The sequence below is a fragment of the Poromitra crassiceps genome, assembly GCF_964638095.1.
Source record: "Poromitra crassiceps genome assembly, chromosome: 8".
In the NCBI taxonomy this organism is placed as follows: domain Eukaryota; kingdom Metazoa; phylum Chordata; class Actinopteri; order Beryciformes; family Melamphaidae; genus Poromitra; species Poromitra crassiceps.
This window is the reverse complement of record NC_139629.1, coordinates 15433719-15460899: the sequence shown is the minus strand read 5'-3', so window position 1 is coordinate 15460899 and position 27181 is coordinate 15433719. Positions and strand designations below refer to the sequence as shown.

Here is a 27181-nt window from a genome sequence, read left to right as displayed (position 1 = left end):
TGTTATTTTATGAAGATGTAAAAATGTAAATGGAGAGAACAGTCCAGTTGTCAAGCAAAAAGGTAACAATTGCAGGTATCATAAGGCGTATAGCCTACAAGATAAAACGTATAAAGTCAGGCTACATAAAAGAACAGAACCTAATAAAGTATTACACCCTCCATTTAAAGTCTTTAGAAATAAAGCGGCAAAATATGCTCCCAAAATCATTCAATGTCTTCTGGTCATCATGAACTCCATTGTGAGAGGGGACAAAGAGAATGGCGCCCCTGTTTCCAAATAGATGCAAGTGGGCAAGAGCCAAATAAATGCATAACACCCTCCTCTTTGGAGCAAAATCTACAAAAGTGTTACGGCTGGCCTGGCACCGTTTATTTTATTGTCTTATTGTAATTGTAGTTTAAATTTGGCTAACTCTAAATTAATCGTCGCCATTTGGGAAATTGCAGTTCAGTGTGTGAACTATGTTGTCCTGGTAGTTGCTCTTTGACTGTTCCTAACATCGACCGCCATAGACATCCTACAGAGTCCTGTCTGGATTGGTCAGCATGGGGAGAAGATTGGTGATTGAGAACATCGATTGAGAAGTGCTGTGATGGGGCTGTCGCTGATTGGCAGCTCACACAGCCCCTTTGCTCCAGTCTGAAGATGACAGATTAGATGCAGGTAGTCGCTGACTTGTGCTGATGTCCTGTGTGTTTTATGGGTGACAATTTCTGGTGAGTGACAACCACATACAATTTCTCAGAGTGTACGATGCATAAATTATTTCATAGTTTGTCGACAAATTGCGGAGAGATCATTTAGCATAATGTTTGTATCATGGTAACGTGCACGTAGGCTACGTCATGCCAATAAACTGGAGAGATATGATCTAAATCTTAATTATAACGGGGTAACTGTATAATTTACAGTTTAAGTTGGTGTATGGTATCCTGAATACATTTTAAAAGTAGGCTAATCCTCCCAACTGTTGTGAATAGCCTACACTGAACTCGTTTGAATAAATAAGCTCATGTAGGCTAAAGAATGGGGGCGAGAGCGTGATGGGGCTGATTATTAAGGGCTCATTATACATATCAAAACAACGTAGCAGCAACAACAGACTTGGATGGCTGATCTTTTGTCTGACGTGTCAGTCAGTCGTTACGTTAATATTTCTAAAACGTAATGCAAGATTAGCTACAAACAGTTAATTTAGGCTATATTTCACTTTTAGTTTTTCAGCATCCTGGGATTTACAGTGCAACGTGAAAAAAATCCTCTTTCCTTCTCTCATCAGCCATTCTCCATCGTCATTATCCTAGAATAGGGATGCACAATATTGGATTTTGTTTTTGGTGCGCGCTACGTAACGTTTGAATGCATAAAATAAAGCTGATAATATACAATTTGATTCTTTAAACGTCTGACCCTTTCAACAAACGGTCCATTTCGCTGTAGTCTCGCGTAGTCAGACAGACCCACCGTCATCAAGCGGGGCACTGCACCCGCCGCACCCGTTCGACGTCACTGACGCAAACAAGATGGCGGCGGCCTTGCGGACGGTGTGTAGCGGTATTACGGCACGGACTAAACGCAGGTATAGTCTTTTTTTGACGCATTATGTGAAATCTAACTCCCTGAAATGCTACAGGGATGTTTTCGACGCAGGTGTGAGTAATGACAACGTGAAATACTTGACGTTTCTGCACGTGTTTACGTCGCTGCCCTTCACATGTGTAGTTTCAGCGTATAAATCCGTTCACACGTTGTGTTCAGAAGGTCTTTCTGACAAAGAAACAGCGCGGTGGACTGGAGCAGGGCGTCATTATAACTTAGGACGTACTCCAGGAAGGCAGCGCGAGACGGAGCTTGTTTGGGTTCGTGGTGTAGTGATATAAAGAGATGAGACCAGACATCTAGTTGAACCATGAACGTGTAGCTTTAGTTGTCAGTTGCAACTGCAAGACAGCCCGGAAGATTACAACAGTGCAAAGCATGCTGGGAGCGACGTGACTCACGTAATGTTGTTTACACCTAACATCCGCTGGGTGGTGCTATACTACCACCCATAACATCTCCCTTTTCTTTAGAGGTAACCCAACACTTTTTCCACCTTTTTCTGCTGAAAATCAATAATATGTTGGAAATTAGCAGTGTTCTTGATGAATCCAGGTCAAAGGCCTGACATTTACTCTAATAATCTGAGTAATTCCTCATCTCTCACATAGGCTACCTATGTAGTTCCATACAATCCAAAAAGGCCAGGCGTAGACTCAAATTTCCCTCTTTTCTATGGCAAAACTCTTGGTCAGTGACATCACCAAACCCAGCCCGCCCATCTCTCGTGCCTAGGCCTCTCCCTGCCAAAGTTTACAAAAGTGCCTGCACACCACGCTGGGCCTATGGAGTGTGGAGAATTGTTGAATAGAGATAGAGATTTGTGGAGATATGTTTGTATACATTATTTGTATTTCTTTATATTTGAACATATAATTGTTCATTTCAATGTCATATGTTTTCCACAGTGTTCCTCTGTGTGGTGTCCAATGGCGCTGCTTCTCCAGTGGTGAGTTTTTCCTCTTCCATCTGTTTTCTCACTTGTTAGAAACAGAGAGAGATGAAACTGGCCACAATTAGTGTTGTCACGATACCAAAATAAATTATGAGTTCGATACCGATATCACGGAAAAAACCTAAAACATCAGGAAAAATAGTAGCCTGGTAAACCAGCCCGTCACGTGAACTCACATTTCATTTGGTTCTCCGTGACGGTCTGGCCCCAACGCCAGTGGGGGGGTTTAGCAGAAGCTGCAGAGCGGAAGAGCCAATCAGCGACTCCGCTGTGATTGACAGCGCAAGTTGGCCAATCAGGAACGCCACTAGCACTGCACTAACAAAACAGTAATGGCCGCCTCCTTGCCTGATCGTCTCGAGGAGCAATGTCAGCGTTTGTATAGTTTAAACAGCCATAAAGTGCAGTTATTGCAGAAATAGACTCAATAACAACAATTAAACAAGTACAGGAGTATCGCCGCAACCGCAGAGTTTCTCGGCGGAAAACATGTTTTTGCCATTCTCCCGAGTGGATTTGGGTTTGATTGGATCCGACGCTGATTGGCTGAAGGAGTTGTCTGTCAAGGCAACTACGCCCGAGCTTCATCAACATTAAGTGCCAGATTTACAGTTCATATCATTTATGTTTATTATTTGCATGCACAATAAATAGGCTATTGAAATATATGGTGTAAATTGCATACATTTACATACATACATGTAGGTGTGTTTTTGACAATGAAAAGCTTTAAAGAGATACTCAACACTTGACTCAAGTTGACTCATCTCCCAAGAAAAGTCTTCAGCATTGCTCATGTGGGGATATCTTATCCAATTAGCAAAGCTTGAGAAAGGGCGGAGCTCAGGTGACATAAAACTACAACTGCAACTACAATTTTTCAAGATGACAGCGTCTTGTTAGTAAAACGAGCAACAGACAGCGACAGGAGGCTTATGATCTGGGGAAGGTCATGGGCAGGTTCGATCCTAACCCCTAAATGACAATTAAAATTCGGGGGGGGGGGGGGTAGCCTAGGTAAACCCAGCCACCACGTGACCTGCTCTCTCAGTTCCCAGTCACTATCGTCTAGCGAACGGGCCATTCAAATCGATTTCTGCGGCGATTGAAAGACTCGCGCAGACCCGCAGCCACCCCGCAGCCAATGAGTGACGGCGTGACTGCCAACATCAGTCCTGCCGTGATCGGCCAATCAGAGAGTGCGTCTTTGTCAATGACGTGTAACAGCTGCAGCGGCTTAGCACTACCTAGCCGTTAGCATTTGGCCTCTCTAAAGCATAGCTCCCGAGCTAGCTACTAGCTGGCTAGCTATATGGCTATGCAACTACGTGAGGAAATTCAAGTGAAAACAGCTGTTGAGGTTGAGGTCTGTTGATCAAAATAACACCTAGCGTTATCGAAATCGGATTTTAGCGGACCATACAAGCCAGGGCTTCAGAGCTGATCACCTGGACACATTTTATGGCGAAATTATCTGATAAACTTGTCTGTGCTGCTCTGTGGTGATCAGCTAATGTCTTCATAGCATTGTGATTATGATTTAATGCATTATGGAAGATAAACGCTGGTTTAACATAATTAAAATAATTCCCTACCAAACATGTAAAGTGACGCTTCTGGGCAGTAGACCATTTGGGCATAACATTATGTAATGTGACATGAGATCACCACATTTCAATAAATATAACGTTTTTGCACATTTGAATGCTGCTGGTCGTTTGTTTAATGCTGTATATATTGGATATTTAAAGCTGATACACAACACAATTGTGTTGAGGTAATTCTGCAAAGCTCAGTTAAAAATATAACATGTAACACTTTACACAATCAAATCTAACTTATTCACAGCAATACACAGTCCAGTAGTACAGTGGGCTAATTGTTTGAATTATATCGAAATATATTTGCATGGTGTAGCATGTAATGCAGATAATGTAGCTAGATACTCTGACACAGAAAGGCAGACAAGCTAGCAGCAGGGATCTTGTCACACTGATTCCAGATAAACTCCTCTGTCTAGCCAGCTATACAATATTGATCAAAATAACACCTATATCGAAATCGGATTTTAGCGGACCATACAAGCCGGGGCTTCAGAGCTGATCACCTGGACACATTTTACGGCGAAATTATCTGATAAACTTGTCTGTGCAGCTCTGTGGTGATCAGCTAATGTCTTCGCATTGTGATTATGATTTAATGCATTATGGAAGATAAACGCTGGAAGGCTGGGTAGCATTAGCTGACGTCATCCAGGCTACAGTAAAATTAGGCTATTATAGTTATGAAACGCTGATTCAAACGTTACAATAATAAGACACAATAGGAGCCAGTTACCCTACTGTAGATAGAGAGTAATTTCAGACCACCAGATATCACCATATTTATGTTATTAAATGCTGTAACGTTAACGGTAATTCTCATGTGTATGGTTTATTTATAAGCATTCATTGATTGAAGCAGAGTGCTGGTCGGTTAAGTTTCTCTGTAGTCATGTCCTCTGCTCCAATCTTCGTTCGTAGTTTCTTCTGTCTCTCGTCCAGCAGCTGCAGATGTCATCATTATCCACGTTATTGATTATTATTTATAAAAAAAATCTCGTGTAAATATTTTGTGAACGCACCAATAGTTAGAGAAGGAAACCTCTCTTTGCATTTTATTTTTTAATAAAAGTAGGCTACTTGTGATATCTCACGTGGTCGATCATCATTGCAAATTTATGTGAACAGCTAGGTTTAATGACAAATATGGAATATCACCCAAGGAAATACCACGGTTTAATGCCAACAGATAAACCATACAGATTTGTTGTAATTGTGAACACACATTTGATTAACATTAAGTCCACGATCAAGTCTAGCATTTCGGTATATTCCTACCTCTTAACATCTAGCTAGCTAGGTTGGATCTGGAATATGATATCGGCTTGATTCATTTGATTGTAGCTACTCATACAGCCGTGTGGAGCTTATCTAGCTAGGTTGCATCTGGAATATGATATCAAGCCAGTAATGTAGCTAGCTAGCGTTAAATAGGTTTATCTGTAACCACGCTGAAATGTGAGGGCATTAACGTTAATATTTCTAGCTAGGTCAAACACACCTTAACGTTATGAGTGTGGCCGTTTTTGATTAACATTAAGTCCACGATCAAGTCTAGCATTTCGGTATATTCCTACCTCTTAACATCTAGCTAGCTAGGTTGGATCTGGAATATGATATCAAGGCTTGATACATTTGATTGTAGCTACTCATACAGCAGTGTGGAGCTTATCTAGCTAGGTTGCATCTGGAATATGATATCAAGCCAGTAATGTCAGGTCTCAGTCGCATTCACGCTAACCTCTTAACGTCTAGCTATAGCTAGGTTACATCTGGATTATGTATAATATACAGTATAATACTACGCTCACTACGTCATGACATTCACATTAACGCCTCCAAAAATCTACTGTAGCTAGCTAGCGTTAAATAGGTTTATCTGTAACCACGCTGAAATGTGAGGGCATTAACGTTAATATTTCAATTAGGTCAAACACACCTTACCGTTATGACTGCGGCCGTTTTTGATTAACATTAGCGTTAAGTCCATGATCAAATCTAGCATTTCGGTATATTCAGTGTGTGTGTGTGAAAAGGATGTTAGCATGCTAGCATTATTAGCACAGAATGTATACAGTCCATGGTACAACGTTAGCCCTTCAAGTCCTGAGGCGAACAGCACTGGAGGATGAAGTCTGCAGTCTGGCATTCAGTGTCCAGCATAACAAGCACGCCTGTTTCCTCATCAGGTTGGCAGCAGCTGTATAGATGATGACTGTTCTTCACAGCCACAAATATCTCTCCAGATCTGCGGCCATCTGCAGCAGGGATCGAGGTTTGGGTCCGTGTATATGGCAGGCCATCCTGTTCCTCTTTCATTCCCTGACCACCGTCACGCGATGTTCTCTCTTCTTGTAGCTGGTTGTAACCATTTGCGTGCTAGCAGTACTGAAATGAAAAGTGTTAGCTCGCTTGCTAACAACAAAGGTCGCAGAGCGATGACGCCATCTGCTGCACTGCGCATGTGCTCTGTGCACTAAACTGGTTGGATGATGGTTGCGTAATGGAGCGGTCTATCGGGGGGGGGGCAACAACCGCAGGAAATCGTTTAACAATGGTGGGAATCCAGACCATAGTGACTGAGAACAGGTCTGAGAGCAGGTCACGTGGGGGATGGGTTTACCCAGGCTAGGGGGGGGGGGGTTTGAAAAGATAAATGAAACAAAATTTGGGGGGAAATAAAACTGATTTCATATCACCCTACGTGTGCATAAACTCTAGCTCAATTATTATTATTTTTAATTATCGGTTATCTTATCGGTGTCAGGCATGAAAAGCAAGTCATTATCCGTATCGGCTGAAAAAAATCCATATGGTGCATCCCTCTGTCTAACCAGTGATCTCTCTCCTCCTCAGGTGAAACCCCGCCCCATTCTTCTTTTTAACCAATGACCTCTCTGTCTCTCCTCAGGGCCACGCCTCTTCCTGCTCCTGTGGCAGAGGAAGCCCCTCCTCCTCTTGCTGACAGGGGGCGGAGCCACAGGCTACCTGGGCTACAGGCGGAGCCGCCGATTGGCCGAGGAGCACGAGGAGGTGGAGCCACGTCTGGCCGGCCCAACCCAGGTAGGAGGAGCCACGCCCCTTTTTAATCTTTTCTTTTTCTCCTTTTTGAAAGTGAGCTCTTTTCGCCTCCCTCCTTTTGTTTTTTATACCTCCGCCGGCGATAGCCGAGCCGGAGGTATTATGGTTTTGGGTTGTCCGTCCGTCCCGTGTTCGTTAACGCGATATGTCAGGAACGCCTTGGCGGATTTTCGACACACTTGGCTCAAACCTCCACTTTGACTCAAGGATGAACTGCTTACATTTTGGTGGCCAAAGGTCAAGGTCACTGTGACCTCACGAACGCCATTTTCAAGTCCGTTAACGCAATATCTCAGTAACGCCTTGACATAATTTCTTCACATTTTGCTCAAACATCAAAGTCTGAGCAGACATGGATGTCGACTGCTCACTTGTTGGCGGAGGCATAATATGCCTCCGCCAACAAGTGAGCAGATCCTTCTCTTTTCTCCTTCCTATTACTTTTTCTTTCCCTCCCCCCTCCTCTTCACCTCAGTCACTGCGTGTGCGTGCGTGCGTGCGTGCACTGCATAGGGATACATTGACAATAATTTTGTCATCATTGTAAAGCCACAGCATAGTAAAAGAGGATATTCATGGGGTGTGTAGTTCTTCATAGATCTAGCCTCTTCATTTTGCTCTCAAGGTGCACCAGATTGTTGCATTTTACCTTAAAATGTAAAAAAAAATGGGATCCACCTAGTGGGTGTGAGTAGGGATGCACTGATTTTCGTGGCTGGTCCCGATTTCCGATTTTTGAATAGTCTGACTTGCCGATACCGATTTTGGCCGATTTTGTTTCTAAGAACAATAATTGACAGCTTACACAAACATTTTTGGGCCAGCGCTAGCGCCGCCCCGTAGAGCCTACATGTCCAGTTGTATTTGCATGCCGATCTGCGAGCCGATCTGGTCATCTGCACGCCAATTCGAGGAAGCCTGACAAGCATAATAATGGTATTCATTTCATTTCAATTCATTGTTGTCATGTTCCATGTTGTAGCTTGTTATTGAAATTATTGTTTATGGAAATGGGCAGACCATCTATCATTTGTTCAAGTTGGGGTAGGTATAATAAGTTATCTTGTTGCTGCTCCTTTCCGGCCAAGTTGTTGCTCTTGTGTATTGGTCGGAACAAATAAATGAAATTATTAAACTAGTAATGCCTAATGGCTCTACTCATTTATTTATGCATGTATTTATTATAGGAAAGGCAGAACATTAACCTTATTTGTATTCATATTATGAGTTTGGTACAGAATAGATGTATTGTCTCTCTGTCCCTCAGGTGTCTCTCTATCGTTCCTTCCCAACTCGTCTGGTGTCTAGAGTGTGGGGTCGATTGAACAGAGTGGACCTGCCCTCTTGGCTCAGGAAGCCTGTCTACTCGCTCTACATCTGGACCTTCAACGTCAACATGCAGGTGTGTGTGTGTGCGTGGGGAAGGGGTGGGGGGTGGTTCGAGAGAGACGGCTCGCTCTGTGGATCTGTTTGATTTGTAGGCCAATTTTGAATTTGAATTTTCTTTATTTTTAATACAGGGACAGTGTACAAGAACATTAACCCTATAAAATAGAGAGAGATGCATCGTAATTGATGAGAGTCCAGGCTCCACCTGGGCCCGTCTTGAACTAGCATCTTTCTCCCTCATCTTAAAGCTAATTTATACTAACTGCGGAGTGTCCGGTGTTCGCGGAGCGGAGGCTCTGTGCGGCGCTCCGCACAGGCTCTGTGGAGGGACTGCACGGAGCTCCGCGCTCCTCTCAAAAAATGTAACTCCGCGGAGCCCGCTGCGAGCTCGTGCAGTCAATTCCGAGGCTATGATCGGCTAATGTTTGCTATGGTTTGTATAGGGAAGAAGCCTCCACAAACTGACCAAGTGACCGGCGAAATCAGTGCAAAATGAACGGGTTTGAGCATCGCCTGGCAGAAGAAGTACAGAAATACAGAAATGTGTATGATTCATCCACCCGAGACTACAAAGACCTACAGATGACTAATAATTCGTGGAGGGAAATTGGTAGAGTTTTGTCAACAGATCCTGACATCTGTAAACAAAAGTGGAAGAAACGTCGGGACAAATTTGTGGCAGCCAAAAAAGAAGGTGAAAGGAAAGAGTGGGGATGGCGGTGGGAAAATAATTCCTCCCATCTTAAACAAGCTGCCTTGGCTCAGTGTTTTTGGGAAGAAAGTCTGAATAGCCTACAATTTACTACGTCAATAAAAACTTGATTTTAGATGGAAAAAATTTAATGCAAAGTACAAAAACAAGAAGACAACAAACTTGCTGAAAACAAACTGAAAATAGCCTGCAATTGCACTAGGATTGATTATTCGCCGATATAAGTCAGGATCACACAAGAACAAGAACTGATGTGACATTTGCATTCCTGCTAAAAACACAACGGGAGCCTGGAGGGGGATTCTCCGCTCTCTGCAGACACTGCACTGCTACCGTATTTACCATAAAAAGATGTGCCTCTGCGGAGAGAACGGTCTTGCCGTGAACACCGCGGACACGCGTGACACTCCGCAGTCAGTATAAATTTGCCTTTAGGGAGAAGAGAAATCCAACGAATGTTACGTATTCCTTCTCAAACTACTTTGTACAAGTGCTACTCTATTCCTTCATGAAGTCTTAGCTGTCATAGATTGTGTTGCATAGTGATTTCTCTACTGTTGACAAAATGTGATATTGTAAGCCCCATCAGATAGTGGTTCAGATAGCGCTGCCCTTCACAGTTGGCTTTAGCTTTAGGTTAGCTTTTGATTAGGAGTCACAGAGTCTGGCAGATATTTGATCTGCACTCTACTGATTGCACCTTTCTGGTTTTTTATTGTGTTGTATGTATTATTATTATTATTTCTTTCTTTCTCTCTCTGGTCCAATAGGAAGCAGCGGTGGAGGATCTGCATCACTACAGGAACCTGGGAGAGTTTTTCAGGAGGAAACTGAAGCCTGCAGCCAGACCAGTCTGCACCGAGTCCTGCCTGGTACGTACACACACACACACACACACGCACGCACGTGCACACACACACTCTGCATCTCCTCCTGCCTTCTACACACACACACACGCACGCACAGACACACATGCACACATGCTCTCAAGTTGAACATTTTCAAATATCGCATCCTTCACACCACCCGGGGAGAAATTGCGTCCGGTCGTGTGTTTTGGCTTTGTATGTATTGTCTGTGAAATCACGTTTGGTCTGAAGCAGCTTACGCTCGCTGGCCAGCCTCCCCCTCCCTTCCGTGAGAGGAGTCTGGCGGTGCTGGTCACCATTCAGGAGTTGCGATGGGCGGCGCTTAGCGGCAGTTCCGTGCAGCCAGACTCCTCTCACGGAAGGGAGGGGAGGCTGGACATCTTTGGACATCTTTTCCCCGGTTTTGTTCTTTTGCTAATTTTTTGCACTTCTTTCTTTTTTGCTGTTTTTTTGTGATTTTTGCAATTGTTCTTTTTGCTTCGTTATTGCCATTATTATTATTATTATTATTATTATTATTATTATTATTATTATTATTAGGGGGAAAGGGGCCATAGGGGGCGCGGTGGTCTTAAAGGTTTCTCTTTCCCCGTGCAATCAGTATTTGTTCTGTCTTTGTGTGTAGATCAGCCCAGCTGATGGGAGGATCCTTCACTGTGGCAAAGTGCTGAACAGTGAGGTGGAGCAGGTGAAGGGAGTCACCTACAGCCTGGAGAACTTCCTGGGTCCACAAGCCAACTGTGAGTCAGTGAATCAATTAGTGAGTAGTCTCGCTTGCCAGACTCTCTGGCTCCTCTTAAGGTGCGTTCACACCGACCTATTAAAGTTTTTCGCTGGCATCGAGTTTACATACAAAGTCAATGCAAACGAGCGATTGAGCGTATATTCGCCCGGGAGAAAAATCGCTGGGCGTCCGAGCGACAGAGACAGAGCGATAGGGCGAAAATTCGCTCGTCGCCCGAGATGAAATATCCCAACTCGAGCGAAATTTCGCTGGCATCAGTCGCTCGCTGTTCAACGCTGATTGGCTGCCGTGTGAGAGTGAGTCAAGGATCACACTGGCTTGGAACAAACCGCTGGTTTATTGTGTGGCAACAAACCGCATTGACAGCTGATTGACAGGCTGACAGCTGACATGAAGTGAAGTCTGTACTACCGGTATAGAGCTCGCGTTAGGAGCGCGCTGATAGGCTTAGCTTGTAAACAACTACGGTGGCTCGTAGTGGACAAACATCACAACATTATGTAACGTTATAGCCCCCAGATGTCCGTCAATTATTGTGCCTGTTGATGAGCGATTTAAACACGGCGACAGAGCGATTCCAAAGGGTTGAATCGAGCGACGGAGAGAAAAATAAATATCTCGGTGTGAACACAGCTTTAGTCTCACTGTGGTCTCGCAGGGAAAAAAGGCTCTGTTCTCTTTACAACCATCCACCGAAAGTACCAAGCAGGCCTGCTTCATTGCACACAATGCACAATACAAATATTCGTCAAAACTTGCCATGTTCAGCGTGTAGGTTGCTAGCTTGCTAGCTAGCGTCGTTGTTGTTTCCCAGCGGCGGAGGCATTTGAGAGCGACACGCAGGGAGCGGAAAGGGATTTCCCTTCGCTCTGACTGAAATGGTCGGAGCCAATCGCAGAGTACAGCCCGAGTACAGCACGGGCCTAAAATATAAGGGGTATGAGAATTCTGAGGCCGAGCCCGTCATGAAGCCCAATTCTTTTTTTTGTAATAGCCTAAACCTAATGTGTTTGATCAATTTCGAGTACCCTATCATATCAACACCATTACCAGTATTAATGTGTCAGTTCAGACATTGACAAGCCTATTCTGTAGGCTACTTTTCATGCGTGACTGCACTGCCCCCAAACCACGGAGCTTCTCCCTCACACTGCAATTCTACTCGCCCAGGACCGTTGAAAGCAGTGATTTTGATCATTGCTTGCTTTTTTCTTCTCCCTCTATTTCTAATTATTGTACAATTATTGTTCTCTCTCTCGGTCTCTCTCAATTTCTCTGTCTCTCCCCCCTCCCTCTCTGTCTTTCTCTCTCTGACTCTCTCTCAGCCTCATCACGGTCTTCATTCAGAGAGCACCTCCTCTCCTCGTCATCACATGACCTATTCCACTGTGTGGTGTATTTGGCTCCTGGAGATTATCACCGCTTCCACTCGCCTACAGACTGGAGGGTGGAGCACAGACGCCACTTCCCCGGTCAGTCACCTCACTTCTTGTTTGGGTTCCACTTTATAGACTGTTTTAACTTGACAACGTAAACATTAGGATAGGATAGGATTACTATTTTGTTTGTGTTCCCATCAAAATAAGCAAACACCATTTTTTAAATGTTTGCCCCCCCGCCGCCTCCCCTTCAGGGTCGTTAATGTCTGTTAGCCCGGGCGTGGCTCGCTGGGTGAAGGAGCTCTTCTGTCTTAATGAGCGCGTGGCTCTCACCGGCCAATGGCAGCACGGCTTCTTCTCCTTGACGGCCGTGGGTGCCACCAACGTCGGCTCCATCCGCCTTTACTTTGACCAGGTAATCTAATATTAATTTGTAGTTTTATTTGGTAGTTTTTTGTAATCTTATTTTGTAAAGAATAGAATGTTGTAGAAAATTTTGTAGAAAACCCTTAATTAACAGCTTGTAAGCTTGTTGTATCCTTCATGCCTCAACCCACCCACGGCACCTTAGTTAACATGAACACCCTTAGTACATGATTCACGACTCATTAGTTAACCGTTAATTAAGGGTTCGTAACCTTAATTAATGTACCTTACCTAGTGTTAGCTGTTATGTTTGCACAATGGTGGTTGTTGCTTTTCAGCTTACTTACTGTAGTTGACTCTTAAATTAGAGTTTTTATTTTGTAATATAATTTCCCCATTTTCATCTGTTCTCTCGTCTCGTCAGGATCTCCACACCAACGCTCCTCACTACAACAAAGGCTCCTATAATGACCGCAGCTACGTTACAGACGGCAACCAAGCAGGAGGCGGGGTTATGGTCCAGGAAGTGGGTGGGGCCAAAGGAGCGGAAGGAGGTGTGTCTTTGCAGAAAGGGGAGGAGCTTGGAGAGTTTAACCTGGGCTCGACCATCGTGCTGCTGTTTGAGGCGCCAAGCAACTTCACCTTCGACCTGCGACCGGGCCAGCCAATCAGAGTGGGCGAGGCGCTCGGACGCCTCTGATTGGCTGAGAGGAGATTAAACTTATTTTTGACACATACCTTCGCCAAAAAAGCAGAATGGAAAAGGAGAATGGAGAGCCAAACTCACACCCTCTTGCAGTTTAGGCATACGAACCAAGGGATTTCATCCACCATTTATTTTTCCATAGACGTTTCGTAAAATGCATATAAAAAGTGTTTTACGTTGTCAAACCATCGATTTAGCTATATTTAGAATCAGGAGACACCATATAACATTTCACTCAAAATTTTTAAAGATCTTTTTTTTTTAATCTGCAATTTCTTTTCCATTTTGGTCCGAGTGAAATGTTCTATGTAGCTGAATCATTTGGTTTGACCAAGTAAAACTACTTTACAAAATGCCTGGGAAAAGAAATGGCGGATGTACCGGTAGTCTCTTGGTTCGTATGCCTAACTTGGAAGAGGGTGTTACTTTGGCGCTCTATAAAAGGAGAAAGACAAAGTCCAGCGAATCGGAGGGGTGGAGGCGAGGAGGATCAAGGATAAACTTATGAGATGAAAGGAGGCGACAGACAGACGATGGGGAGTTATTTTGAATGTTTTTCTGGATGGGAAAGAAGCAGAAAAAATGTTTGGGGTGAAACTTTAGGCCAAATAAAAGATGAAAAGAGATTTGGAGAGATGGAGGGAGGAGACAAAATGGAGAAAGGAGGTATAAGGCAAGTTTTTTGGGGGAGTTTTTCTGCAAAGTGAAAGTCCAAGAATTAGAAATGTTCTGTCAGAGAAATCCAGTGAGGCAGTCTCTGATTGGCTGAGGGCGAGGAAAAAGGAGAAGCGAAAAAGACAAAAAACGTATGTCTCTCGGCCCCTCTTCTCTCTCCATTTTATCCCAATGTCTCACACCCAACTTTTTTTCATCCCACACTCGCCCATTCAATGTTATATCATGGACAATTAAAACTCTTGATAATTATGAAACATATGGTGGAATTTGAAAATACATTTTATTTTAATTAATTAATAATTTCAGGGAACCCCCTCCCTCCTTAGGGTTAGGGTCCTGTTTGACTCTGTAGTACGTATCAATCTTGACTTTCTGCCGTCCAGTGATTTCAGTGGGCGGGACTACTTGCCTTGACAGACATCTCCTTCAGCCAATCGGCGTCGGATCCAGTCAAATCCAAATCCACCACAACGGCGAGAAGATCTTTTCCAGAGAAACTCCGCTGGTACATACTCCTGTTCTTGTTTAAGGTCAAGGTTCAAGGTCACTCACTCGCCTTTGGATTTATTCTCTCCATTCTTTTCCAATGTCACTCACCTATAAATGTGGGCTATCTCTCTCCATTCATTATGTCGCTTGTCCATGAATGTTAACCTCAATAGCAATGTGATTTTTGTTGTTGAGATATTAAAGAAAGAGAATTTATGGATTTTCTATGAAAGCAGATGCCATTGTTCTCATGAAGGGGGAAAAATATTATGCCAAATCGCTCTCTCTCCATTCTCTCACTGTCGCTGACCACAGAAATTCTGAAGTCGTTGAAATTTAAGTATTTCAAAATGTCAACAGTGAGCTGCCTCCACTTACAATTAAAAGTTTATTAAACAAAATGTTTTGGTCCAACGACCATCAGATCCTTCTTACAGGATAAGAGGAGGGACCCAGTTAAATAGGCTGGTAGACCTACATACGTGGACCAATCGGGTCGCACTGCACCCTGGCGTCATAATTGAAAACAACCTGTAAGGTGTAAATCCAAAAAGCTTCTCGTCTTTTAAAAGTGAAAAAGAGCCTACCCCTCTAGGTGGTAGGCTGGCTTGTTCAATGCCACAGAAATGTAAAGCTGAAATGTCCTGTTTGGCATCGTTGAAATGCACAGCTACAAGATAGTCCCGGTCATTCCTGCGTATGGAACTCTTATGTTCACATATACGCGGTTTTAATTTTCTGGTGGTTTTACCGACATACCAGACCACAGGGACAACGTGGAGGCACAAGTAATGACACGTTTGATGGGAAACTTTTTGTTCGAGTGAGGAAGGCAAGGAAGTATTGTTACACTGTGCGCAGCTGCCACGGCGGTAGTTGCCAGTGGGCAGCGGACTACGTAGCCTCTGTTGAGGTTGCGTGGGCTTTTGGCGTGCAAAGTCAGCATTAACCAACAGGTCTCTTAGGTTTTTACCCCACTTATGCACAAAAAGAGGCAGGTTTATTTCAAAATCAGCTCCGCCCTCTCTTGGGCTATTGGATGTCAATCCCAGCGCACGCGTCCTTGACACTTTTTCAATGGCGCCTATATGGCCACACCCACCGCAGCCTCAATATAAGGCCGGGTAGAGCGGCCATTCTGCTCTTCCGTAATCGTCAGCGTGCGAGTATAGTGAGTCCCTACGAAGAACAGAATAATGCAACGGACCAGTGCCGGAGGAAGTGGCAGCGGTGATGGGAGAGGCAGCCCACAAGGAGGACCGCAGTTCCTCTCCTCCCCCCTGCCTCCCCTCTCTCTCCTCTAGTAGTGGGTCACATTTCCAACCTGTCTGGTTACTCTTTGCCGTATGGTTTCTGACGTGCATACTGTTTTATCGAAGACGAAGAATAAAAATAATCTGAAAAATTACAATACACACATTGTGCGTGGACCCCTAATAAACGGAACAATTACAATAGGATTCCACGCACTTTGTGCTTGGACCCCTAATAATAAACATGATTTAACAATCTTATAGAGAGAGACAGAGGTAGGGGGCAGAGAATGGGGGAGAAAGAGGGGGAGCGAGAGAAGGGAGAGGAAGGTGGGGGACAGGAGAGAGCAGAACAAACAAGGTATACTGTCTGGGGCTGGGCGATACGGTTGAAATCAATATCACGTATATCACGGGTCAGTTTTGCCAATCCAGGTGATTGGTGAAAATATAAACCCTAACGGCATATTATGTTCGTTAAATTGCGCTGTTTTGCCTTAATTAATAAATATGAATGCCACCAAATAATACATTCGGTCAGGTTGGGAACTAATAGCCTAGGTATATTTCTCCTTGATGCAAAAAAAAAACCAATACATTTCCCGGGAAAGAGGACTTCATTTCCCGTTTCCCGTCATGCCTCATTTTCGGGGGAAATATTAAACCCTAGTAAACGCGAACGGGCACTGCAATTTAGCATCGACGAGGAGGCACATGGTGGACGAGTCCACCGCATGGCAGAACACAATTGAAACATCACTCCAAGGCAAAGAATAACAAATATTGAACAACTTACTGGTTGCTTGGACACAAACAGCTCTGAAAGCCAAAACCCCAGCAACTAGCTTAACAAATACTACTCAAATTACACTCTGTAAACATTAAGCATCATCTCTGGGCAGCAGCGCACCTCCTTGCTTTCACTTTCACGGCTCTGCTCTGCTGCCTGGTGGTCTCCTGTGACAGCAGGGCCCCCCCGTGTCCTAGTAAATTGGCTTGTAAATCCGTGACAGGTTCGGCACGACAAAGCCAGATAAAGGGCCCGCTTGCGCTGGCCAAAAAGTTAAGCAAAATATGTTAAAACATTTTTTTTATTATAAACCAACATAAAATAAAGTAATTTTACATGAAAACAATGCACATTCATACAAACAGTCCAAGATAAGTCCATATTTACATTCTTAATACATAACTCAATTGTTTGTTGAGTTTGTTACCAAAACAATAGCCACAACTTGTTTTCTACTGTTTTTTGCTTGTTTACTTTCATTACAAGTGAAACATCTTAACATTTATATCTGAACATGTTTTATATTTTAACTGCAGATAGCAAATACATTTTTTTTTTTTTTTACAAAAGTACAAATAATAAACTCAAATCAGCAAAACATTTGAAAGATAAACACACACACACACATATATATATATATATATATATATATATATATATATACACACATATATATATAAAAGAAAAAATATTTACATTTTTAATCTTTTCAGATCAGAACTGCAGATTCCCAAATGAGGTGGGCAGTGTGGCTGGTTTGGGATGCGGCTTGTATCCAACTCGTTCGTTGATAAGCTCCGCCCTCAACGCCGTGGTGGAAGAAGCCGAGGGTCCGCCCCCGATGATGCTGATGGAGGAAGCCGCGCCCACCACCGCAACGGTAGACTCTGCCTCCTCCCGCTGCCGCTTCCTGGTCTGAAGAGAGACACACAAAACTATTAAACATCTCAGTGCATGTCATGTCCCTCCCCTTCCTCGACCTGGATGTGCTGTTTTTAACTTTTCTCTATGTCCCTCCCCTTCCTCGACCTGGATGTGCGTGTTTTTAACTTTTCTCTATGTCCCTCCCCTTCCCACATCATGCTCTCCCACTCTTCCCCCCCCCCCCCCCCCCCATCTTTCTTTACAGATAATTTTTTATTTATTTGTGGAACTAATTTTCCTGACTACGTCTTTTTTCTGTATAAGGTGCAATCTTTTCAATGTTTGATTTTGAAATAATCCAAAAGTAATCAGATTAGATTACACATTACAAAACATTTAATATGTAACATAATCTGACCCAACTCTGCCTATAACTAATAACTAAGTTAAATTATTAAGTTAACTAATAATGACTAATTACTGGCCTCCAGCTCTTTCTTGACACTGTCGAACTCCTCTGTGTCATCCATCTTTAACTCCAGACGAGTTGGCTTCCTGCGCAGCATCTTCTGCTCTATACACTCTTTGGTTCCTCTCGTCTGGTCTGCAGGAAGTTAACAGGAGCAACACAAGCAAACATGTGTTCATATTAAAGATAGAGACAAACGAAGACGTATGGAGAAGTTGGAGACAAACATCAAAAGAAAGAATAGAAAGCCAGGACTGGAGTCAGTCACAGCCGGCTGGGCTGATCGGTATCTGAAACGTATTGCAAGTTGATAAATCAATTTAGGGAAAATTAAGCCTCTTAAAAAGTATTAAAAATTGTTTATTTGATTAGGTATTACAGAGGTTTTCAAAATGGGAATAGAGTATATTCAACAGACACATAAAAGCCTGTCAGTGATATTCAGACCTTGCTGTATGAATTAATAAACATTAACTGATCATGTCATCTGTGCAGAGATGCTGATTGAATGTGAAACAGGAATAATTCTAAACAGTATTTTCTTATTTCATTCATCAGACTTCTGCTAACAAACTAATACAATTAAAGCAGGATAAGCCCAGAAATTTCAAAACACCACAACCATAACCACCAACTTACTGTGGTGTAGGGCTGTCAGTCTTCTTCTATGTGTGTGGCTGTGAATGGCTAATTAAATATATTGATCAGCCATGATGTGTGCTGTGCAACCAAACTGAACCTCTGTCTGAGGTGGGTTTTGGCAATAAAGTTTTGAATGTCTGAAAATTGCCCTCACCAGGAGTGTGTGCTATGTGTGCTGTTAAGGCACACATACCATGATTCCATGAAGCAACTTATTGAAATAGAACTCTTTATGTATTTATTTAATTGTGTCATTCAAACAGCTCTAAGCACAGCAGCGCAGGTTGGTTGACACTTAGATGTGTACTATGCAGACAGCTGCCATCATGCCAGCTCATGGTAGCGCACAACCAGAATGACTCAGTGCAGAAGTGCCGGTAGTCTATTTCGGCCAGCATATAGATTGTGTGATCCACACAATCTATATGCTGGCCGAAATAGACTACCGGCCGACAGCAAGATGGGGTGACAAGTAAAGATAACCAAGGCAGTGGCTCACAGCTGTAAACCAAAAGAAACAAAACATAATAGCTCCCCACACTTACAACTCATTCCTCCCAAACCAGAAAGGAAACATAATAGGCTATCTAATAGCCTCGCAATACAATAGTCACTTCAGTGGCTGCTTTGATTCTCTTTGTCAGCTCCCTTTTGGGAGGAAAGTCACTGTGGTACCGTTTCTCTGTCACTGAGTCGCGCTAAAGTCTAGCAAATGTATTATGGTCGTATTGGACGGTCGGACAAAAACGACATCATTGGACGTATGGGTTGGAGGAAATGTTGAGGTAGCCGAGCCTGTTGTAGTTGCCTCAGGGGCAGCAACGTCAAGACTCAGAATGAAGGCCGAGCAGTGTTGCCAGGTGAGAAATGTTGAATTATTGTATCTGAGGGTCAAAATTATCGTTTTTGGAGGGAATCATCATCGTACGCGAGCAGCGGGAGTGAGATCACTGATGACATCACAATTGCTCAAGTAACATCACTGATGACATCACAATTCCTGATTTATGACATCACTGATAAGGTCACAGACAGCCCGAAAATCGTGACTAACCACCGCCTGCCACTTAGGCCATTTTGATTGAGATGATTGTTTTTAAAATCACAACAACATTCAACTTTCCATTATAAATTGGGTGCTTTTTACTTTTAAAGTACATTTTACACGAGTAAGTACTTCCAATGAGGTAAAGGAACAGCAAAAATAATAATAATAATACTTGAGTAGGAAATTCCAGCACTCCTACCACGGAACTAAAATTACTTTGTCCTAGAGGACATTAGCTAAGAGGACATAAATGCCTGATTGGCTGCAAAGACGTTGTGAGAAGACATGTATAAACAGACAGACATGGCTACTAACAAAGGTGATAATGATCGTACACCTGGCAACGCTGAGGCAGTCTCGCGTCGAGGCTATCCCTCCCGTGTCGTTCTATGCAGAGCGACAATGAATGGAGAGAGAGAAAGTGCGAGAGAGAGCAGGAACAGGAAGCTAAGCTAACCCGCTAACCATAAAAACAGTTCAATTTAATGGGCAAAGACGGGATTTTCCGACGTGAAACTCTTCGTCAGACTTCGGCCTGTCATTCAGAACTCGTGAAGTTTTTCTTACCGCGTGATTTCCCGCTGTTTCCCCGGTTTTTCCTGTTGGTTTTTCTCCACGCCTGCTGCCCTTTGCTGCTGCTCCTGACCATAGACTGTAAACAGGAGGGAACACTTCCGGGTTGTCTTCTTCTTCTTTGCGTTTTTTGGCAGATTGCAATCTAATTATAAGGAGCATACCGCCACCTACTGTACCGGAGTATGCAATACAGGATCAAATTTTCCCTACATCAGTCTATGAAATAAATTAAATAAAAGAAAGGAAAAAACAAACAAACAAACAAACAATAAACGAAATTCTATTAAACAACCCTGTACCTGTTAAGAATTCAATCACCCCTCTCTGTACAATCCACACCTTATCTGCTTTTGTTCCCAATATCCCTTTCAAATCCCATCCTCGCCCAGCCTCTCTCACCCTTTGTTGCAAACTTACCCTTTCTTCATTATATTTATCACAGTGCATTAATACGTGTTCAGTGTTTTCAACAATATTACAGTGTGCGCAGTCTATTTCTCCCATAAATACCCTGTGTTGTAACTAACTGTCTTTTTATGTTCCAGCTGCCTTGCAAGGTTAGGAAATAAGGTCCAGGTTGTAAAAAAACAGAAATCTCCTTTAACGTTACTCCTCTGCGCAGTCTTGACAACCGCTTGACAATTGGCTGTTGAGCTGTTTATTGATGCTGATTAGTTAGTCCCCCATGGCGCTGAATGGTGAATCGCTGAAGAAAACGCTTTTTTCGAGTGGGTGGAGTCAAAGTTCCCAGGCAACCAACACTGCATGAATAAGGAAAATAAAGAAAGAAAGGAAGACCTAAAAAGGACAACAAATTAATATTTACCATTCCAGCCAGATTATGATAATGAGCCATCTTTATTGTCATTCCCAACTCACTTCATTTGGTCATGAGGAAATCAAATGGTCATGGACAAATCATATCAAAATGTAAAAACAGCCTTCATATATATTAAAACGTATATATATATATATATTAAAACATATTTTTGTTTATACATTTCCATAAATTGTTCTACAGGTTGTTGTTTTTTGTTCTAACAAACTGGACTTTTTCCATTTTATATATATATATATATATATATATATATATATATATATATATTTTGTACATAAACTCCATATTGAAATTTTTACGATCAGGCAGGCAACGTCATGGAAAAAGTTTCCCCAACACTTTACCTGGGAAAATTGGCATGTTAAGATGAAAAAATATATATAATAAAATTATAAAACCTCACCTAATTATTAAGTGTTAAAATATGAATTAGAGAACAAAAACAAAAGTCTTATGTTTAAAAATGAAATTCCCATCATTCCATGCCGTTGCCATAGCAACCGCATATCAACAAATGTATGTAGCATAATGGTTACAATGTGTCAAGCTCAGGACTTCCAAGGAAAGAGATCTGCACTTATTTTCCTGGCTTTATCCCTTGTTTCCTTCCTTAACTTCCTTGTCTTCTTGTTTCCTTTCCTACGTCTATGGAAAAGTTTTCTCTGTCCTTCCAAGGAAAGAAGTAAAGGAGAGAAAAAGTGAAAGAACCTGATCAACCCCCGAGGCAGTTTTCTTGCTTTGTTCCCTGCCTTGTTTCCTTACATCCTTTCATGTCTGCCTTCTTTGTCTCCTTGTTTCCTATCCTCCTTAAGGAAAATGGGCCTTCGCTCCTCAAGCAAAGAAAAAACAAAAGCAAAAATACAAAAAGACTGGAGAATCCACAGTAGTGATGACATCATCACTTCCTGTGGCAGCGGTAGCAATGACATCATCACTTCCTCCTGATGACATCATCTCTTCCTTCGGCAGCGGTAGTGATGACATCATCACTTCCTCCTGATGACATCACTTCCTTCAGCAGCGATGACATCATCACTTCCTCCTGATGGCATCATCACTTCCTGCGGCAGCGGTAGCACCAAGCAGGGCACCGCCCGCCCCCCTCCTCCCGCCCATCCTCCTTGACCATATACGGTGGTGGGGCGGAGCCTGGCTGCTCACTGTTAGCCCCGCCCCCTCCCGTGACATCATATGGGCTGTTGTTGTTAAACGCCAACGGATTGGCTATCACAGTGGCATCGTCAGAGGGGCGGAGTTTAGCACGGGGGATGGTCACATGACTGTAGGGGTTGTCCAATGAGACGCTGATGCCGTTAGTGGAAGACATGGCTGCTGGGCTGTGGTTGGTCGATGTTCTGCCGTGCGTGTAGAGACAGGAGAAATGAAAGGGGGAGGGGGCTCGATGGCAGCCGTCAATCAATCATGTGCTGACGAGGTGGGACTTCTGCTGAGAGAGCGACAGAGACAGAATATTATTATTTTTGGAGTATATTTTGGAATGTAATTTCATGCAAGGATACAAAGTAGGATACTAGGAGGGTGGCTGTGCTGTGCTGTGATAATCAGACAGACCCCTCTGGATGGCAATCAAGTAGCTGTACATTTTGTGAACACTCACTACTTGATTGGAGTCACTGGGCGATCTGAGTCTGTCGCTGCCAGGTCTATCCGAGTCTGTCATGCTAGCTGCTAGCTAGCTAGCATCTATCATCGCTTTATCCATTTTGTTATAATTACTTTATCAACTTGTTTTCTAATGGGTTTGTTTGCAATCACTTAGCAAGCCAACACGCTAACATTAGTGATTCATGTAAAATGGCCATGGCAACATAAAAGCTGTAGCCGGCTAATGTGTCCGCACCAACTGCAATGCTATTCAAGTGTAAAACGACACGTGTCTTTCCAATTGAAGATACACATTCATCTGTGGTAGTGAGCTAATAGCTAAATGGAGGTCTGTGCTGTAAACCATGACTCACATCTGCAGCTCGGGCAAACGACAACACACATGTGCAACTCAGATCTCACAGCTGACGTAGTGCAGGGTAGGAAATTAAAGGAGAATTCCGTTTTTACAACCTGGACCTTATTTCCAGTTTTATTTATCATTTACAACTCACCCAGTATAGAATTATTTTTTAAACGATCCAGTAGGCTATAAAGCTATAAATGCACTGAGCAACGGCATGGAACAGATCAATAGAGGCATGTGTATTGGCGCATTCACGTCCTGTAAATAGCTTATTTTCTGCCACGCAGCGGCTCATATGCTTATTATATGACATACTGGCATAAAGGTGCCAGGGGGTTGGGAGCTAGAGCAATATTTGACATTTTCATTGTGACATCATCAGTGATGTCAAGGGGGAGGGGAACGGGCACTGCGTAACTGCACCAATGGGGGGGGGGGGCGATGAAGAGTGGGAGAGCATGATGTATAAATGGAGGGAAAGGGAACCGGTAGATGTAGCCTACCCATCATCGACATATATATATCTCATATAGGCTATACATATATCTCAATGGTACCCATGGGGGGGAGGGGGGGGGGGGGCAGAATCTTCATCTGGGTAGATGTAGGCTACCCATTGGGGAGAGGGGAATGTGGAGAAAGGGAGGGAGGGAACGGACACGGGTATTGCACTAGTAACACAGGCAACACTTTATCCAGAAAGTGCTAGAAACTGCTAAACAGATTGAACAGTAGGCGGGACTTAGCAAATGACAGGAGCACATATAAGGCAATTAGATAAACTACTAAGGAATATACATTAAATGAATATAAAACTGAATATAAATGAAGGAGGACATGATATATACATAGCCTACATGATATTATGCATTGTATGCCTATAGCCAACATGTAGGCCTATTCTAGCCTATATCCATCCAGCGGCCAAGAACCGAGGTATCAGGTTGGAGCGTCAACGAGTGGCTGGCCCCTTCTGCGATGAAGCCAGACACCTCCTCGCGTCCATTATACATGTATTTATACATAGGCTATAAATATATATTTAATTATTTTACCTTTTTTACTTCTTTGTGTCGTTCTCTTCCGTCCACGTAAAGTGCATCCGTCCACGTAACGTTTTCTGGGCTCTTCTGATGAAATAATTAATGGAAGAAACAAACGAGCCTGTTTGTGTCACAAATGTCCTTTTACGTTTTCCACAAGCTTCTCCTCTTTGATCACTTTCCCACTCTCTCTCTCTCTCTATCTCTCTCTCTCTCTGTGTCTCTCTCTCTCTCTGATGGACAGATAGGAAACTCAAGCAAACTTCTTTACTTTTCTCCTTTTGAGCAGAAATGTCTTCCTTCCCTGCGCACTCTCTCTCTCTTTTGGTTCTGAAGCTCGCTCGACCGCCTCGCCCCAATAAACCTGTCTGACCGGTTTCTCTCTCTCCCCCCATTCATTCTCTCTCGCTCGACCATTCTCTCTCTCTCTGGACAGTCGCTCGACCATTCTCTCTCCCCATTCATCCTCTCTAAAGTTCAAGTTCAACTTTATTGTCCCATATAGGGACATTCAGGTGATCAAGGTGCAAAAACATTCAAACACATAAAACATATAAAGACACATAAGAGTCTCAAGTAGCCTACAATAGGCCTATGCTACATGGTGGTATGCCTCTTGTCACACATCACAGAACTTACGTTTTTTGTGCTGTCCTTTAGCAGTCTAATAGCCAGGGCTGCTGCTGGCCATTTGGGTGCCCTAAGCGTAATTGTTTTGTGGTGCCCCCCCCCCCCCCGCCCCCCCCCCCCGTTAAAACTTTCAATAACTGTCAAACGAAAGACTGCAAAATCATTAATTATGAACGATACTAGTGTATCTCACATTTCATTACATGTGGGAAACAACAAACAATTGTTAGAATTACTGTACATGTCAGCAAACAAGTGATTGTTAAACTGTAGATGCAAGCAGGGGCGGACTGGGATCATAATTCAGGCCGGGCATTAGATACCAAGCAGGCCAGGCCGATACAGGCCGACGTGCGTGCTGGCGTCCGAAGGGCGGCGGCGAAAAATTTGGGCTGTTTGAAGCCCAATTTGGGCCGTTTGAAGCCAGATTTTGGCTGTTTGAAGCCAGATTTGGACCGTCTGAAGCCCGATTTGGGCCAGTTGAAGCCAGATTTGGGCCAGTTGAAGCCAGATTTGGGCCTGTTGAAGCCAGATTTGGGCCGCTTGAAGCCCAATTTGGGCCGTTTGAAGCCCAATTTGGGCCGAGTCCAATTTTACAATGAGATGCACCCACTTTAACCCTGAATAAAGTAATAAAACCACTAGTAAACCAGTAGGCGGCGCCTGGCCTGCTGTTCAGTGAGTGGCCTGACTGAGGGCACCAAAAAAAATTTTTTTTTTTTTTTTGGTGCACTCAGTCACATGATGCCCTACGCAGTCTGCGTAATGGGGTGCGGCGGGCCTGCTAATAGCAGTATAATTTCACATAAGTCTCAAGTACATATGGGCTATAGCCTATGTGGTCGTATGCCTCTGTCACACATCACACTCAGGGTGCCATAGCCCCAACTATTGCATGTAAAAAAGAACAGAAAAGAACAAAGAGCTGTCAGAACTTACGTTTAGTTTCTGTTTCGCTCATTTAGCAGTCTAATTGCAGATGGAACAAAGGACTTGCTAAACTGGGTGGTTCTGGTTTTCCTTTGCAGCATCCTTCCTTTGCCTTGGCGACTGAGTTGGGGACTTTTTTCTTTTTTGTGTGTGGTCACATTGACCTGAAGGAAGTTGTCAGAGCACCATTTAATGAAGTTCTCTACCTCATCCTCAAAACTGCTCAGGGATGTGGTTTGCTCTGCAGTCTCTGCCCCCCCCCCCCCCATTTTTTCCCTTTTCTTATGGTGTTTGTTCTTTTGTGCTTTATTGTATTGTATTGTAGTACTGTTTGCATTGTTTGTGTGTGGTATAATAATAATAATAATAAATAATGCTCAGGGATGCATCATCAGATTTAAGGAACCCCACCAGGGCTGCGTCATCTGCATACTTAAGAAATGTATGAGTGGAGCCTGAAGCTCGACACTCGGTGTATAATATGTACAGTATGGAAGACAGAACACAGCCCTGGGGGGCCCTGTGTTGATTAACTTTACCATAATCCAACAGTTTGCTTACCAGCAGGTGGGGGGTTGGATGGTATTAAACGCACTGCTAAAATCAATGAACACCATTTTCACAAAACTGTGAGGTTGTTCTAGGTGTTCATATGCTGTCGGTCATTGTCAGCAGTGCGTCATCAACCCCCCGCTCTGGCTGGTATGCGAACGGATAGGGGTCTATAGATGTTGAGACTTCATTGAGGAAATGTTTTAAGACCATTTTTCCAAGACATTTCATAGGTACAGAATTTAGGCAACTGGCTGCAAGTCATTCCTCTCTTTGGGCCTGCTCTTCTTAGGCACAGGTACTATTAAAGAGCATTCCCACTGGCCTGGGATAACCCCTGTCTCCAGGGGGCGCTGAAACACCTTTTGAAGGAAAAGCAAGGCAGACAGCACATGATCGTAGGACCTTGTGGCCAATTCCATCTGGACCCTGAGATTTATTGGTGTTAATAGGCTATGTGAGCCTGCTGTGTTGAGTAGTCAACAGAATCAAAGCTACAGTAAAAACAGTTCAACTCATTGGCAAAGACAAAATCATCAACAGTCAACAGCCCTTTTGGGTTTGTAATCCGTCATGATTTGTAGTCCTTGCCTTGCCCTCGAGGTGGTATTGTGGATGTAAAACTGTCCTGGAGGAGACGTGTGGTTGCAGACCTGAGATTGATCAGTGCTCTCTTAAATTTCCATTTTGTAACTCATTATTTTATTTAATATTTTTTCTGTTTTGTTTCTTGTTTTATTTGATAATTTTTCTATTCTTTTTGTCTAATCTATTTTGTGCATTTAGCACATTATTTTTTTCATCCTGGGATGGCTTTAGCTCAGGAGGTAGAGCGGGTCGGCCAATGACGCAAGGGTTGGCGGTTCGATCCCCGCTCCCTCCCAGCTGCTGTCATTGTGTCCTTGGGCAAGACACTTAACCCGCCTTGCCTCGTATGAAGACATGAATGATGGTGGTCGGAGGGGCCGTTGAGCGCCGATGTGTGGCTGCCACGCTTTCGAA

At 43.4% G+C, this 27181-nt stretch overlaps 2 protein-coding genes across 2 annotated transcripts; one reads left to right on the top strand and one right to left on the bottom strand.

Annotated features, from left to right (window-relative positions):
• Positions 1–1526: 1526 nt before the first annotated feature.
• On the top strand, positions 1527–14791 carry pisd (phosphatidylserine decarboxylase; the record flags this gene model as incomplete). Its single annotated transcript, XM_083641072.1, has 9 exons — positions 1527–1582; positions 2511–2551; positions 7070–7221; positions 8507–8641; positions 10111–10212; positions 10835–10949; positions 12280–12426; positions 12588–12748; positions 13124–14791. The coding sequence occupies 9 exons, from the start codon at positions 1527–1529 to the stop codon at positions 13397–13399; spliced, it is 1185 nt and encodes a 394-aa protein (XP_083497198.1). The 3' UTR covers positions 13400–14791.
• Positions 14792–16931: 2140 nt separating this feature from the next.
• cdc26 (cell division cycle 26 homolog) lies at positions 16932–20286 on the bottom strand. Its single transcript, XM_083641738.1, has 3 exons — positions 20206–20286; positions 17965–18083; positions 16932–17530 (listed from the first exon to the last, which is right to left on the bottom strand). The coding sequence occupies exons 2-3, from the start codon at positions 18043–18045 to the stop codon at positions 17330–17332; spliced, it is 282 nt and encodes a 93-aa protein (XP_083497864.1). The 5' UTR covers positions 18046–18083; positions 20206–20286; the 3' UTR covers positions 16932–17329.
• Positions 20287–27181: the final 6895 nt, after the last annotated feature.